General features: G+C 46.5%; 1 protein-coding gene across 6 annotated transcripts in view; it reads right to left on the reverse strand.

The window, feature by feature from the left end:
- The window catches only part of OSBPL3 (oxysterol binding protein like 3), a 261,110-nt gene that overhangs the window by 7,023 nt on the left and 240,416 nt on the right, over positions 1-13,671 (reverse strand). For all 6 annotated transcript variants that reach the window (XM_029589131.1, XM_029589129.1, XM_029589130.1 and 3 more), the window contains 6 exons: positions 13,186-13,249; positions 9,035-9,113; positions 6,578-6,722; positions 4,994-5,138; positions 3,367-3,493; positions 1,876-1,998 (listed from right to left, as the gene is read on the reverse strand). In XM_029589131.1, the coding sequence (XP_029444991.1) occupies positions 1,876-1,998; positions 3,367-3,493; positions 4,994-5,138; positions 6,578-6,722; positions 9,035-9,113; positions 13,186-13,249 (683 nt within the window). The remainder of the gene's footprint in view (positions 1-1,875; positions 1,999-3,366; positions 3,494-4,993; positions 5,139-6,577; positions 6,723-9,034; positions 9,114-13,185; positions 13,250-13,671) is intronic.

A 13,671-nucleotide genomic window follows, 5' to 3' on the forward strand; every position in this document is an offset into this window, starting at 1 on the left:
CAAACAATTATTTGTTCCATCTATCCTTTAATATCTGCATACTCCCTTAAGTCATCACATTCTTGCTTGAATCCTGATTTTTTTTTCCATAGGTTACCCTTACCATTGCTGCTTATAAAATGGTATACCCTTGTTTAAAATTTCTGGTTATGATTTCTAAACCAAACATTACTTTTCCTTAAAATGCGAGACTTTTTTCACCAGCCATTAGGTAAAAAAAAAAAATGATCAAAGCAGATATGGAGGAGAAGTCAAAGTTACACATTTAGAGTCAAATTTTTTTAAAAAAGTGTTGCTCGTGATAAAAGGCCCCTATACGCGAGCACGTAGGCCACGTGTGAGCAATGCGGATTCTGAAAACCACTAATTACACGTGTACTTATGCGTGCATGAGCTACAAAGAAAGGGGATGGAGAAGAGGTGGGGCCAACAGTTACGCATGAAAAACCAGCCGCGAATATTTACTGCAGCTCCTGATGAGGTGGAAGTCTGCAGAAACCTCTGTTTTACTAAAATTACCTCAGAATGTTTCTGTAACACCACCCCCAAACCTCCCACCTTCTGAAACCCACCCCGATTCAAAGTGCCCCTCTACAGTAGTGTGTATATCGAGAGAGAGAGAGAGAGAGAGACACATATTGACTTTATACAGAGGAGTTCTCTCTCTCCGCGATGTATTAATCAGCGTGCAAAGTGAAAAATAGGGCGGAAATTGCCTATGCGATGCGGGAGCAGGGTAATTAGCCTAAACATGCCCCCCCCCTTTTTTTTTTTTTTTTTTAAATCGCGGGCTCTTTTTCTGCTATATTTATAGCATTTTGATAAATCTAGGCCTTAGCCAGATAAGTGTGAATATCGCCATTTATCTGGCTAAGTTACCCAGATAAGTAGCTCCTCCTCATTATGCTCCACCCCTCCCACCATTTTGCCAGCTAACTATTTAGCCAGATAAGTAATTATTCAGCTAAGTAGCGGCTGCTGAATGGAGCTGGATATTCAGACATCGCCATTTATCCTAAGTCCTAACTTCTCAGGCTAAATGGCACTGAATATTGAGGCCGAGATGTTAATTTCTCAGTTAATAGATGCAGAAAGACTCAATACAGCCTTTTTCTGGAAAACCAAGCCTCAGATGGACTTCTGGAGAAGGCATTTCGCAAACATGTATCTTAATTCAAGAAAGCATGGGATAATTACAGAGATCTCTAAGGAAGTGATAAGAATTATAATGCTAAATTGATTGGACGGATGGACAGACTGGATGGGCCATACGGTATTTTTCTGCCTTCATGTTTCTATGAAATGGACAATATTGAAAGAGTAACCTCCACACTTCAGGGAGATCTGGTCGAATATAGTCATACTTGGGACTCTAAATGGAAAAAAACAATGTAGCCCGACAATCATTTGCTCTTTTGTATTCTTTATGGGGTGGGTTTTTTTTTTTACTCCGTTGTATGTGGCAACTGGAATTATTTTATGTATTTGTGTGTCTGTTTAAAATGAAAAGTTAAAAAAAAAAATTATATCTACAATTTGCTGACTGGGAAACACCTGGTTTTCAACTGGGACCTGCAGGCAAAGGAAGATGAAGCCAGCTTGCTCAAGGACACACAGTCAGTAAAAAGGGGGTCGGTGGGGGAGGGGACAGTGTCCTGATTTGTATCCGCAGGACTTCTGAATTGAACAGCAGGAAATATTGCATTTATTATTTTATGGCTGTAGAATTCTTAACCGCCTGGAACAGGCGATAAGCGAAGGACACAAGTTTTAAATACATATACACGAATAGAAGAAGGAAGGGTAGAAACATTTAACCTGTGCCAGGGGAGGGGAGGTGGGGCAGCCCGGTCATGCTTGGGGATTCACCATTACCTGAAAAACCGGACGTCGTGCTCCAGCCCGTTTTCCTCCAGCACGCGGCGTCTCTCTCTCTGCAGCTGCTCAATCCTCTGCTTCTGCATTTCGGCTCCCTCGACATTCCCCTCCTCTAGAAGTCTGCAGCACCATCCAAAAACAAGAATAACCTGAGATAATAAAAGAACATCCCCAAAGCTACTCTGACTCTGCGAGTGATCATTTGATCTGGTACACTTACAGGTGATCTGTCCACTCTTTTGGTTAAGATCAAATGTAAAGTGTGGATGGGCCCCTCCTTGGCTGAGGAGAATCTGTACAATATATATAGATCACTGTTTTTGAAATTGCGGATAATTTTAAACACATTTCGATGTGGAGGTTTTTATGGACCTGTGACTGGTGCAGCTGAGTTTTATATTTATTTAAAGGTCATATCCCGCTCTGTCCCCACTCCTAGGCAGGTAACAAGCGTGTACCACATCCAGCTCTTGTTTTCAGGTCCCTCCCCCCCCCTCCCCCCATCTTCCACTGAAATGTAGAATTAGCAAATATCTAGTGAGTTTCTCAACAAAGTTGTTTTTGGGACTTTTAAGCGATTAGTGTTCTAGAGTGGAGCTCTCTGGATCTAGAGTTTAACACCCTGCCATCCCACCCCACTGGGCAAACAGACAAATTCCAAAAAAGGCCCCCAAAAACAGCCTGCAGGACCGGTGCTCACAGCTCCCGCAGAAAGACTGTCACAAATTCTTCCTCCTTGAAACCTCTGACACACTTCAATTACACTCTCAGGCTCAGCACTGCTGAAGAGATTTCCTTTGCCTCTATGACTTTTTTTTTTTTTTGTGCATGTATTTTTGTGAACACAGTTATAAAATTACCCTCCCTGTTAATACATTACAACCTACAAAGATTTCAGTCCGTGGAAGGTGTTTGTGTAAAAGTGATTTTGAAAGCACACAGCATCTTGAGAACAAGTTCAACCTCACCACTATCTCACAATCTAATGAGGCTGAAAGTGCTTCTTTGGGAGAGTCATAGCAAGACCTCGCAAAAATATGTTAATGTAATGGAAATGACTGCAGACCGTTAACTGCATCAACCGTCGCCACTGCAACAGTCACGGCTTCCAATGCAAGGGCCCTTAGGAGAGACTGTCTCTGTACTGTACCCACAAAAAAACCCCAAAACCTAGGAATGTCACCCACCCACTAGGGTGGCTGGATCCCTCCTGCTTGTCCCCAAAGAATGCCATGTAACTGAGAGGATGGCCTTTCATTAGATAAGCTTTGAAAATGCTGCACACAAATGGTTAAAAAAAAAAAAGTATACTGTATATATAATTCTGGTCCATTTCTACTCTTTTTTCAACAAATCTTACACATTCCAATAAGCTCAGATTTTCCTTCACTGTTGAACCCCACAAGCGGTTTACACAGCAAACACAAGCAGATTCTCCCTGCAGTGGCACGGAGCCTGGGATCACGATGAACACACACACACACATACCTCTGGTCTGGCCTGAATCTTGTGTCCGTCAGCGGCAGAAAAGGTTTAACCAGCAGGTCTATTTCATTCAGCTCGAGTGCAAACTGCGTGAATCCGTAGTACAGCTCAAAGTCCTGGGGCATCGGATCTAAAACAGAATGTAAAAATCTGTGCAGTTTGACTGATTGATTCCCTTGCTCTGACCAAGTTCAAATGCATGTACATTCCTGGGAATTCAGGGCTATGCGGGCAACAGAAATTCACTGCCCAATCTTGTCTTTTTAGGGGGGGAAATCTTTCCCACCTTAACTGACAAGGACTCGGACAGCTTCTGCATAGCAGCTAGGCTTTTCTGTGGTTGTACTATTTCTCCTCTCTGGTTTCTTTCCAGATCAAATAAACTGGAGATTTTTTATTCGGGGGGGACTAGATCAAAGTGCAGGATCTGAGCTATCAGCAGAGAACAGTCCCTTCTTGGCTTTTTGACAGAGCGAGAATCTGTATAATATGGGGGGGTTAGATTAATGCCCTGCCATGCCACCCCCTCTGGGGAAACAATGATGCAACAACCACTGCTGGAACAGAAGGATTAAACCTCCTGCAAAAAAATAAATAAATTAGAATTCAATCTTTTCCCTCACACTTATCCCTATAATCCTCCTTCCATCTTTACCCAAACATACAAACCAGTCCTCAAAGTCATTACCCTCTCTTTCAAATGAGCTCAAAACAGAATTCCCATGAAGTAAATGGTTTGTGCAGTGTTTCACATGGGCCAGTCTCCCACAGCCACCTGTGAAAGCAGTGCCCCTTCATAGGCTGCAAACTCAGTTGATGAGAAGGCCTATATTGCACTGCCCTGAAAGTCTCTCTTGAGCTTGCCTTTGTTCTCTCTCAAATGACTATTTGCATACATACACATCTCTATTATAGACACGCACACTTCAATAAATGCTTTGGAATCTTGAATGGAATGCATTCCTTATGAGAGTGGGCACAATTTGGGCATGGAGGAAGTCTGAATTCCCAACAGTGCTGTTTCCCTCCCCTCGTCTCTGCTTTGCCTGGATATCCCAGGAGAAGTGCTCTAGGGCAGTATTTCCAAACCCAGCCTTGGAGGCAGACCTAAGCAGTCTGCTTTTCAGACGAGATGTAAGGAATATGCACGAGGCAGATTTGTACACATTGGAGATCTGCTGTATGCAAATCTCTCTCAAGCATATTCATTGTTGCTCTTCTAAAACCAGACTGGTAAGGTGGGCCTCCAGGACTGAGCTGGAAAACATGGCTCTAGGGCATACCATACAAGGAAAAAATAATTCTTGTTACCTGTGAAGATAGCAGAGCCCTTGCAAAAGTAAAAAGTAGCAGCTTCACCTAGATCGTGCATTTACTAACATGTAGGCCGGGTCAAAGCCTTATACGTGCCTAAGTAGTGAATGTCTACTCACTGGAGGTGGTCTAAAATCAGCTGATCTGCTTGGCCAGTTTAGCCAGCTGAAGTGATGAAACCCTCTATATACATCCACACGCAAGCTGGGTAAAATCTGAACTGGCCCTCCGGTGAACTATCATCACAGGAGATTCATCGTTTAACAGGCAGGCTCCCCCTTCCATGCACCCACTCTCAGCCACTCTCAGTACTGACTTGCTCTCCAGATACATCGCGAGGATGCCGGTGTTCCACAGGACAAGCTGTCGTGCCACTTGCCAAACAGTCTGTGCACGGCCTTCCCATGTCTGTCCAGGACTACGCCCTCAATCTCATTCACGTTCGGATTCCAATATTTCGCCTAGAATTCAAAACAGACACAATACGTTGCTCACACCACTGGAAAAACAGCATGGCCATGTTACTAGCATGGATGTGAATCTCTGAGCAATCACAGACTGCTCTGGAGTTTCCGTCAAGGGGCACACAGGGCCTCATTTGCAAGATGTTTAACCACAAGCCAATGGGCACATTCTCTTTGAAGGCACAATGGCAAGGGTTTGCTTTTTTTTTTTTTTTTTTTTTTAATTTAGGCTTGCTCCCGTTTGCTGTTCTCTTTCTGGAAATCCAAGACCCAGTGTTGTAATACAGCTCACTCCAAGCAGAGGACAGAAATAACCCCTGACCGCACACACTAGGAAGCAGAGGGAAGAAACAGAACTCTGTAGGAAGGCAAGTTTCAAGGCAATGTTACCTCAATCCAGGTTAGCCCAATGGGCAGGCTCAGTCCTAGTTTTGCCCCATTACCCCCATGTCTTATTTTTCTTAGGATAATCAATGGGAAGATCATAATTACAAATCCCTGCATACAATGGGGTGAAAGGAGGACTGAATCAGCTTGTTTGGTGGACCTGAAGCAAAAAAAAGTGTCAAGCCCACATGACAGGTCAACAATTTTCCACGTGTTACCCCTGTCCAGAGGTTAATACGGGATGCTCATATACAGCTTAAAACAAAGAAAAAATATCTAGAGGAGGAACTCATTCTCTGAGAAAACATTTCAGCAGAACTGGGCACTGGCAGCTGTTCAGAAGAGAAGCAGGAATTTCATTTTTTTTAACCTATGGGGATGGTTCTGCACAGTTCAGTGGTTTTCAAAAGTTTTTCCTCGCAAGATGTAGAGGAAGAAAAAAAAAAATTCCTCCCTCCCATCCCATGAACATTCACCACCCCCCCCCCACCAGAACCCACTATTCACATGTCACTGCCCTTCCTCCCCAGCCCCCACTGCCCCACAACCCTCTCTCCCTCTTCCATCCCCCCAGCACCCTTTCTGACTGATGCTCCTATGCTGGACAGCTCTGAGCCGCGCCAGTGCCTGCACTCTCCTCTGCGCTGTTCCAAACCACGAAAGCCAGGAAAGCCCGAGAGTACAAGCACCGCACGGCGCAAAGTGACTGTGCCGTGTGGCGCTGGAGCATCAGGAATGGGGCCGTGACCCAGTAACGGATCAGGTCTCCAGTTTGAAAACCACTGGCATAGTTTCACTCTGGGGTATTTTAAGTCATATACCGCCCTCTAGGGGACAGATGCAGGAATGCGTACTTTACACTAAATGTGCAAGCTCACGGGCTGCAAGGTGCTAGAACCTTGGATGGCTGCAGGGCTTTCAGATGGAATTAATCACATCTGGGAAGAAAATCCATAGGAGGGGGCACTGGGGTGTGTGTCCCCTCTGCTTCCAGAGAGGTGAAACTGCCCTGGGCCCCTCCCTGCAGCAGCAGGTCAAAGCATTCGCACCTTGGTAAATGTCAGTTTGCAGTGGCAGCTATCATCGTTCGTATTCCTGACGACGACCTCCCCGTAGTGCTCTATCCACCGCTGGCCACTCAAGATGTTATGGATGCAAGATGTCACCTTGTTCCACTCGTAATGGTCTCTGAAACTTAGGAAGCAAAAGCGGGAGCAAGAGATTCAGCAATGCTATATCCCTGAGGCAGCAAAAACCAGAGCTCATTTGCGCAACGAGGTGACAGTCAAACCTTCAAGGAGAAGCCCCATCAGGGAGCCAGCACTAACCAAGAGTGTGGATTATAATCAGTAAGCTCATATCTGGGCTCACACTAGGCATTTTCAGCACCACATTACCTGGAAGTAATCGGACCCTTTCAGTTTTGGCTCCAGCTCATTCAACACAAACCCGTCCTACCAAAAACAAAACCCAAACAAAGCTTCCAAAAACCCAACTCTCGTTCACCCATTCAGCTTATCAGTGCTTTGGTGAAAAGCACCATAGAAATCTAAATTAAACTCAAATTAACACATAGCCAGCAAGGCTAAAATAAAGAATAAAAACATCTTTCTGCAGGCTTTGCTTATTGAAGCTTTTGCAGTATTTTACATCTCAAGGACCAGGATGAGAAATCAAGGCGCAGCGTGAAGAACTTCCTTCCGCTTACTAGGAGTCTTTACTGCAGCACATCACGTCTGAAGATGACCTTTGTGCAGCATCAAAAATCTCCTGCACTGCAACCTCTAATGCAGACTGTGAAGGTTCTTGCCGCATATTAGATACGCGCATGCCAGCCAGCCAGGCTTAGTTTTATATTGCTAGGGCTTGGGACATACAGAAGAGGTTTCCCCAAGGAGCGGAATAAGTCTCGTCACCACTGGCTGCGTGATCCTCGCTGCAGGCTGCCTGCCACAGACCGTAGGCAGCAAACTTCAGCAGGTCACGCAAGACGATGCAATTTGGTTTCCACCTTTACAAACCCCTTGAGATAAGGCATCTTGGCTATAACAAACTACAGCCTTACTTCTCCAAAGTTATTCCCTCACACACATTCACATTCTGCTGCAACCTGCTCTCCCCTTCTAGCCCCGTTTTGTGATACAGAGGCCACAGCACTTTGAAATCATTACAAGTATTCTGCATCTCATTTATGTGCAACGGGTACCCCCTCCTTCTCTTTCAGCCACATGAGCACGGTTCTCCACAGAGGTGGATGCAACGCTGACTGGTGCTCCTGACCACTCTCTCCCTCTGCACTTGCAAGCCATTTTGTACCATCAGGCCTGTTTGCACACCACTGGCCTCTTCTCCCTTCAACCACCTGATCTCAGAAGAAAAGGTCTCCTTCACGTGCGCACTTAAGCACAACTACCACATGCCACCGATGTGCTGCGGGAGAACCTTTTCTGAGCAGCCCCCTCTACTGCTGGTGAGCCATGTACAGGAAAGTACAGCCGCGTGGCCCTGCTGTGCCACCAAAGAATAAGAGAACAAGTATGGTCCCGCCAGACCACCGAAGAGCAAGTGTGGTGAATAATACCCCCCCTTTCTCATCCCCATCGGGCCTGCAAAGAATGAGAGCCAGTGCAGCCCTGCCGACAAGTCACAGAGCTGCTTGGCTCAGCTGCCTACGTTGACCAAAGATGTGAAGGAGCTGCTGCAACCCAGGGAAAGAAAAAGAGAGGAGCAGGTGTTAGGGAGAGAGAGAAAGCGGGAGGAAAGAATGAGACAAGCGGAAAAAAAGATGGCCCCGAGAGAGAGAGAGTCAAGACAGAGAGGGGGGGGGGAAGAACCCCCCCACAAAGGAATTCTGGGAGGGGGGGGAGAGCGGGAGCTGGGGGATGTGTAGGGTTCTAGAGAAAGCTGAAAGGGTGTGGGGTGACGGAGGACTGGGACCAGCGGAGTTAGAGGAAGATAACTGGGAGTAGGGTGGGAGGTGGAGACTGGAAGGGGAACAGAAATGGAGGACCAGGGGCTGAGAGATGAAGGGGTTGTTTGAGAAGCAGGAACTTAAATGATGAATGGGGGAAAAATGGAGGTGGGGAAAAAAAAAAAAAAAGGAAGAGGAGCAGGAGGTCTGTGGTGCCATCAGAACCTGCCCCGGCTGGGGCTATAGTGCCAGGACTCTTCACTTGCACCCAGCTAGGCGTTTGGATAGTTTTCTACCAATTTTTAACCCTTGCTCTCTTCCTTTCCAACACAGCCATCGCGGCGAGGACCATGGACAGTGGCAGCGTAACGGGACCCTGTCCATGAGCATCCCGAGCTGGGCCTGGAGGCGCTGCTGTTGCGCAATGGCTGGGACACTGCTTCATAGCGCCTCCTAGGTCTTATCCAAAGATGGCAGTGAACCCAAAGAATCAAACCTGGGTTTCCCCACATCGGCACCGCTACCGAGCTCGCAGGCCACCCTTCTCCCTCCCATCCCCCGCCCCCGGAAGGCACAGACTTGATGCGGGACTTACGCTGGCAGCGTCACATGGGTTGTACCAATGGGCACTATTTCCATCGACTTTCCCCAGAATTTGTTTTTCCATCTCACATCTATAAGTAAAAAAAAAAAAAAAAAATTCAAAACCAGAAACATAACTGCTCATGTTGGTTATTTGTTAATTTTTAGAATAAAGGATAACTTTAAAACGAAGTAAAAATGACCTGCAAATGTGGAAATTAGTTTTTTGTTTTTTTTTTTAAAGGAAAGAAAATAATCCCTAAACATTTCTGTACACAGGTGGTAGATTGGAGGGGGTGGGAGCGAGTGGGTTGTGTAGATCTGTTTCCTTCCCTGCAAGATCTGTGCCATAATTTTTACAAATCAGGTCTCCAGTCCTCCTCAACCCAGAGCACAATGCTTTAAGGTTGTTTTCATCCACATTTAAAAAGTGTCCACACAGAGGATGAATTGGTTTAGGGCATGGAGTGGTCACCCTGTGGGGCCCTGACTTTCCCCCTGCTAGAGCTGCAGGTGCCAGTCAGTCAGACTGGCTGAAAAAGTTACTGGCAGAGGCTATTCGACACCATGTCCTCTCTGCAGCAAAAAAAAAAAAAAAGGCTATGCAAGAAGGATTGTGTAATCAATCACCAGTGAAAATTTGAGAATTGCTAGCAGATTTAAATGGATATTAAAAAAAAACAAACCCCAAAAAACTTTCCCCCCAGCACGTCTTTCGTGAGAGGTTTTTGTTTTTAAATATTTATGCCTTTTCACTTCCCTTCGTGACCCCCTCTTTGCTTATTTTATGGTGTTTTTGTAATTTTTTTCTCCTAATGTCTACTTTTCCTTGTACTTTCTCTTGACATCTTCCGTTGTCCCTCTCCTACCCAGCAGTACCTCTCCACTTTTCTCTCTTCCTCCTAGCGTTCCTTACTGCCCCCATCCACTTCCAGGGCTCCGCAGAGCAAAAGCTGCTGAGACTCAAGGGTGGAATGAAGTGGGGAAGGGAATGCAGGGACCTATCCTTCTAGTGCCCTCTGCCAGCAGAAAATTTCATAGCCCTTGTCATGAGATTTTCACAGCGGTGCTTTCTTCCCACCAGCAGATGGCACCAGCTAGATTTAAAATTTCTGCACCTATAGGAGTTGTGGTAGAGCAGGCAGTGTGACCCCCAAGGGAGATGGCAGAGTGGGGTGGGTTTCAACCCGGGTGCCTGTGCCTGGATCCTCCTCTTCCCTCCCGCCATGCCCACACCTGTTCGCTCCCTCATTTCCTCTTAGCCAGTTGTACTGTTGAGTTGGTGCTTGCAGAAGTAGCATAAGACAAAAGCAATCAAAACAGGGTACTGGCATGTATTCACAGGTTCTGCAACGGGCCTGTCCTTTCTTCCAAACAGGTTTCCTGTTACTATGAAAACCCACATAAAAGGCAAGGTCGCTACAGGGTCTGTGAGCACACCCTATTTTTTTTTTTTGTCTTGCTTCCAACTGCTGGCTCAATAGTACAGCTGGCAAGTTGTCTCTGCTGTGAGCCAGTGGAAGGCCCAGATAACAGCATGGTGCCTTCAGAATATGGCATCGGGGGCAGTTGCTTACATTGCCTATGCAAAACCTTGGCCTAGACAATACCAGGTAAATTGTTCCCTACTTATTGGGACTATCATCTTCAACTCTTCCAGGTGCCTATGTTTAAACACATGCCTCGAACAGGAATGACCGATTTCCAGCAAGCCAGGGGCCAACCAGTAGACTGTGCCATTTAAAGATCTAAGATTTCCAGCACCAGATAGGTCACACGAACAAGCAGAAACACAAAAGCACAGAAAACCTGGAGCAGGTGATACAATCTCCAGGTTCACTGCGAGATTCTCCCAGCCTTCCCCCAGAGATGACTATTTTGTTGCCTTGGGCATGGTATGGCCCACTGCTTGGTCTCATCTCCAGAAGACCATATTTTTTTCCAAGTGCTACGACGATTCTCTCACTAAATGGCAACAGAGCAAAACAGGTGCCTCTGTAGGGGGTAGGCCCTCCACCCCTGTGTATACATACTTCATGTCACCAATCTGCCCCGTAAATTGAGCTGTTCGTGGGATACTGCCCCACTTAAAAATATTTCTAAAAAAAATTATGCTAAAACTATAGAACAGCGTTCTCCACACTTGTCGTATTTTTGACTCATTTATTTGCCATTCTACATCAGCGTCCCTCCTCTTTAGGCCATTCCCTTTTCTCTCTGCTCTGTAGCTCTCCTTCCTTTCTTTTTTTTTTTTTAGACTTCACCTCTCAAATTTTAAACATTTTTCATCTCTGACGGGTCTTGCATAGTCTCTCCTAAGTCACAGAAGCACGTCGCTCCCAAACGTCACACAGCATGCGGTTGGCACTGTTTTGTAGGGGTGTGAATCGTGTGATCGATCGTCTTAACGATCGATTTTGGCTGGGGGGGGGGGGAGGGAAATCTGATTGTCGTGTTTTTTTTTGTTTTTTTTTTAAATTGTTAAAAATCGTAAATCGGGGGAGGGCGGGAAAACCGGCACACCAAAACAACCTAAAACCCACCCCGAACCTTTAAAACAAATCCCCCACCCTCCCGAACCCCCCAAAATGTTTTAAATTACCTGGGGTCCAGTGGGGGGTCCCGGCGCGATCTCCAGCTCTCTGGCCACGGCTGCATTGAGAAATGGCGCCGGTGGCCCTTTGCCCTTATGTGACAGGGCAAAGGTAGCGCCGGCGCCATTCTGGTTCCTGGCTCCCGAAGTCACGCGTGCAGGAGATCGGCCCCGGACCCCCGATGGACCCCCAGGGACTTTTGGCCAGCTTGGGGGGGCCTCCTGACCCCCACAAGACTTGCCAAAAGTCCAGCGGGGGTCCGGGAGCGACCTCCTGCACGCGGGCCGTATTGCCAATATTCAAAATGGCGCCGGCGCTACCTTTGCCCTCACTATGTCATATGACATAGTGAGGGCAAAGGTATTTAACGATACAATACAAATGCCCCTGACGATAAATCGGGGGCATTTGTATTGTATCGTGCACTCTAACGATTTTGGACGATTTTAAAATTATCTGACGATAATTTTAATCGTTCAAAAACGATTCACATCCCTACTGTTTTGTTTATAATGCTCACAGCTACAGGCCCCAGCCGGACCACCACAGACTCTACAAAACATGCGGGGCTAGTGGAGAGGGACTGAGAGAGAAAGCCTGTGCCAACATTCCTCCTGGGCCTGGGGGCTTTGCTTTTTTCCCCCCTTCTCCCTGTGCCCTCATTGCTTTGCACTAGCCAATACCATCTTCCCTATCCCACCCAAAGTAGGAGGCATTGGGGTTAAAAAGAAACCGCTGTTGAAAAGGTTCTGCGGGCCACACTGAACTAGTAGAAGTGATACACGGAGCCCATTAGCATGGACAACTCCGATTCCACTAGGACTGCAGCTTGGTCTTAGCCCACACCTAATCTGCAGACGTCTCAGGAGCAAAATCCAACAAACCCGTTTGCAGTGCTTGAGAACTGGCAGCTGCTGACTGAGGGCCCCCCCTCCCTGTAACCATAAATTTCTGCTCCTACTCCTTTTCCTCTATTCTATCCCTTTTTTTTTTTTTCCTGCCTTTTCCTATTCCCTGTCCCGACAGGGCTGACCTGGGGATGGAGGGGAGGGTGCAAGGCTTGGGGGGGCCCTGTCTGAAAAGGGCTCGTGTAAATCAGGCTTGCGCTCGTGCTGTCTGCTGCCGAGCGGTACCGTGTCAGCTTGGTTCTGAAGGTCCCCCTCCACGATTCCCCCCTTTTTTTTTTGTCCAGGACCGATATGGGGCCTAGCGGCGCTGCCCAGCAACTTCAGAGGTGAAACAACTCAAATGCAATTCAGACCACGCAAGATGGGGGATGCAGGCGGCGCATTGTTTTATTTTCTGCCTCACTAACAGAAGCCTAATGTGCTAATGAAAAATAATCCCCCGACAGGCAGAAACGGTTACACTCTGTGCTTCCCTGGTTAATGCAGCGTGCAACGAGAGTCTTTGCTGACAGGGCTTTCTGTGTGCGTCCGTTACAAAACAGCTCAATGAGTCCTAGGCTCCATGTCCTCCTGAGCATCTCAGGCAGGCCGAAACACGGATATAATTTGAAAACTGCTAGAGTAAGAGACAAAATTTTAAAAAAATAAATAAATAAAATGACCTTGCCAGAAGACGAACTTCTCCGATTCTGCATGACATGCTGATATAGGAGGATGATGGCTGACCTAAGAGAGAGAGAGAACCTCAAATTAATACAAGGTTTTTAAACTGAAGAACATAAGACATTTGCGGTTAAAATGATCAGACATTTCAAAACTGAGAAAAGAATTTAAGGGAGGCTTGGGGGTCGCCCCTCTGTAATCTCCTCACTCTGCTAATTTGCTAATCTCGCCCCCCTTGGCTGTAATGCCAAAACAAAGTTTTACAACCACCACCTACCTATCCCTAGCAGTCCATCTAACCTGAACACCTGTCTCAAAATATGCTTCACCTTCTGGGGCCTTGTACCACCTGATTCACAGGGCAACTCTGCACCTCAGCAATTACCGTATGTTGAGCCCTAAATACAACAAGTCTATACTTGCCCATTAAAGCTATTATCCAGACATTTCTAGGTCAGGGCTTTAATGATCCTAAATAGAAGAGA

Source organism: Rhinatrema bivittatum, chromosome 2 (genome assembly GCF_901001135.1).
Source record: "Rhinatrema bivittatum chromosome 2, aRhiBiv1.1, whole genome shotgun sequence".
NCBI classification, from domain to species: Eukaryota; Metazoa; Chordata; class Amphibia; order Gymnophiona; family Rhinatrematidae; genus Rhinatrema; species Rhinatrema bivittatum.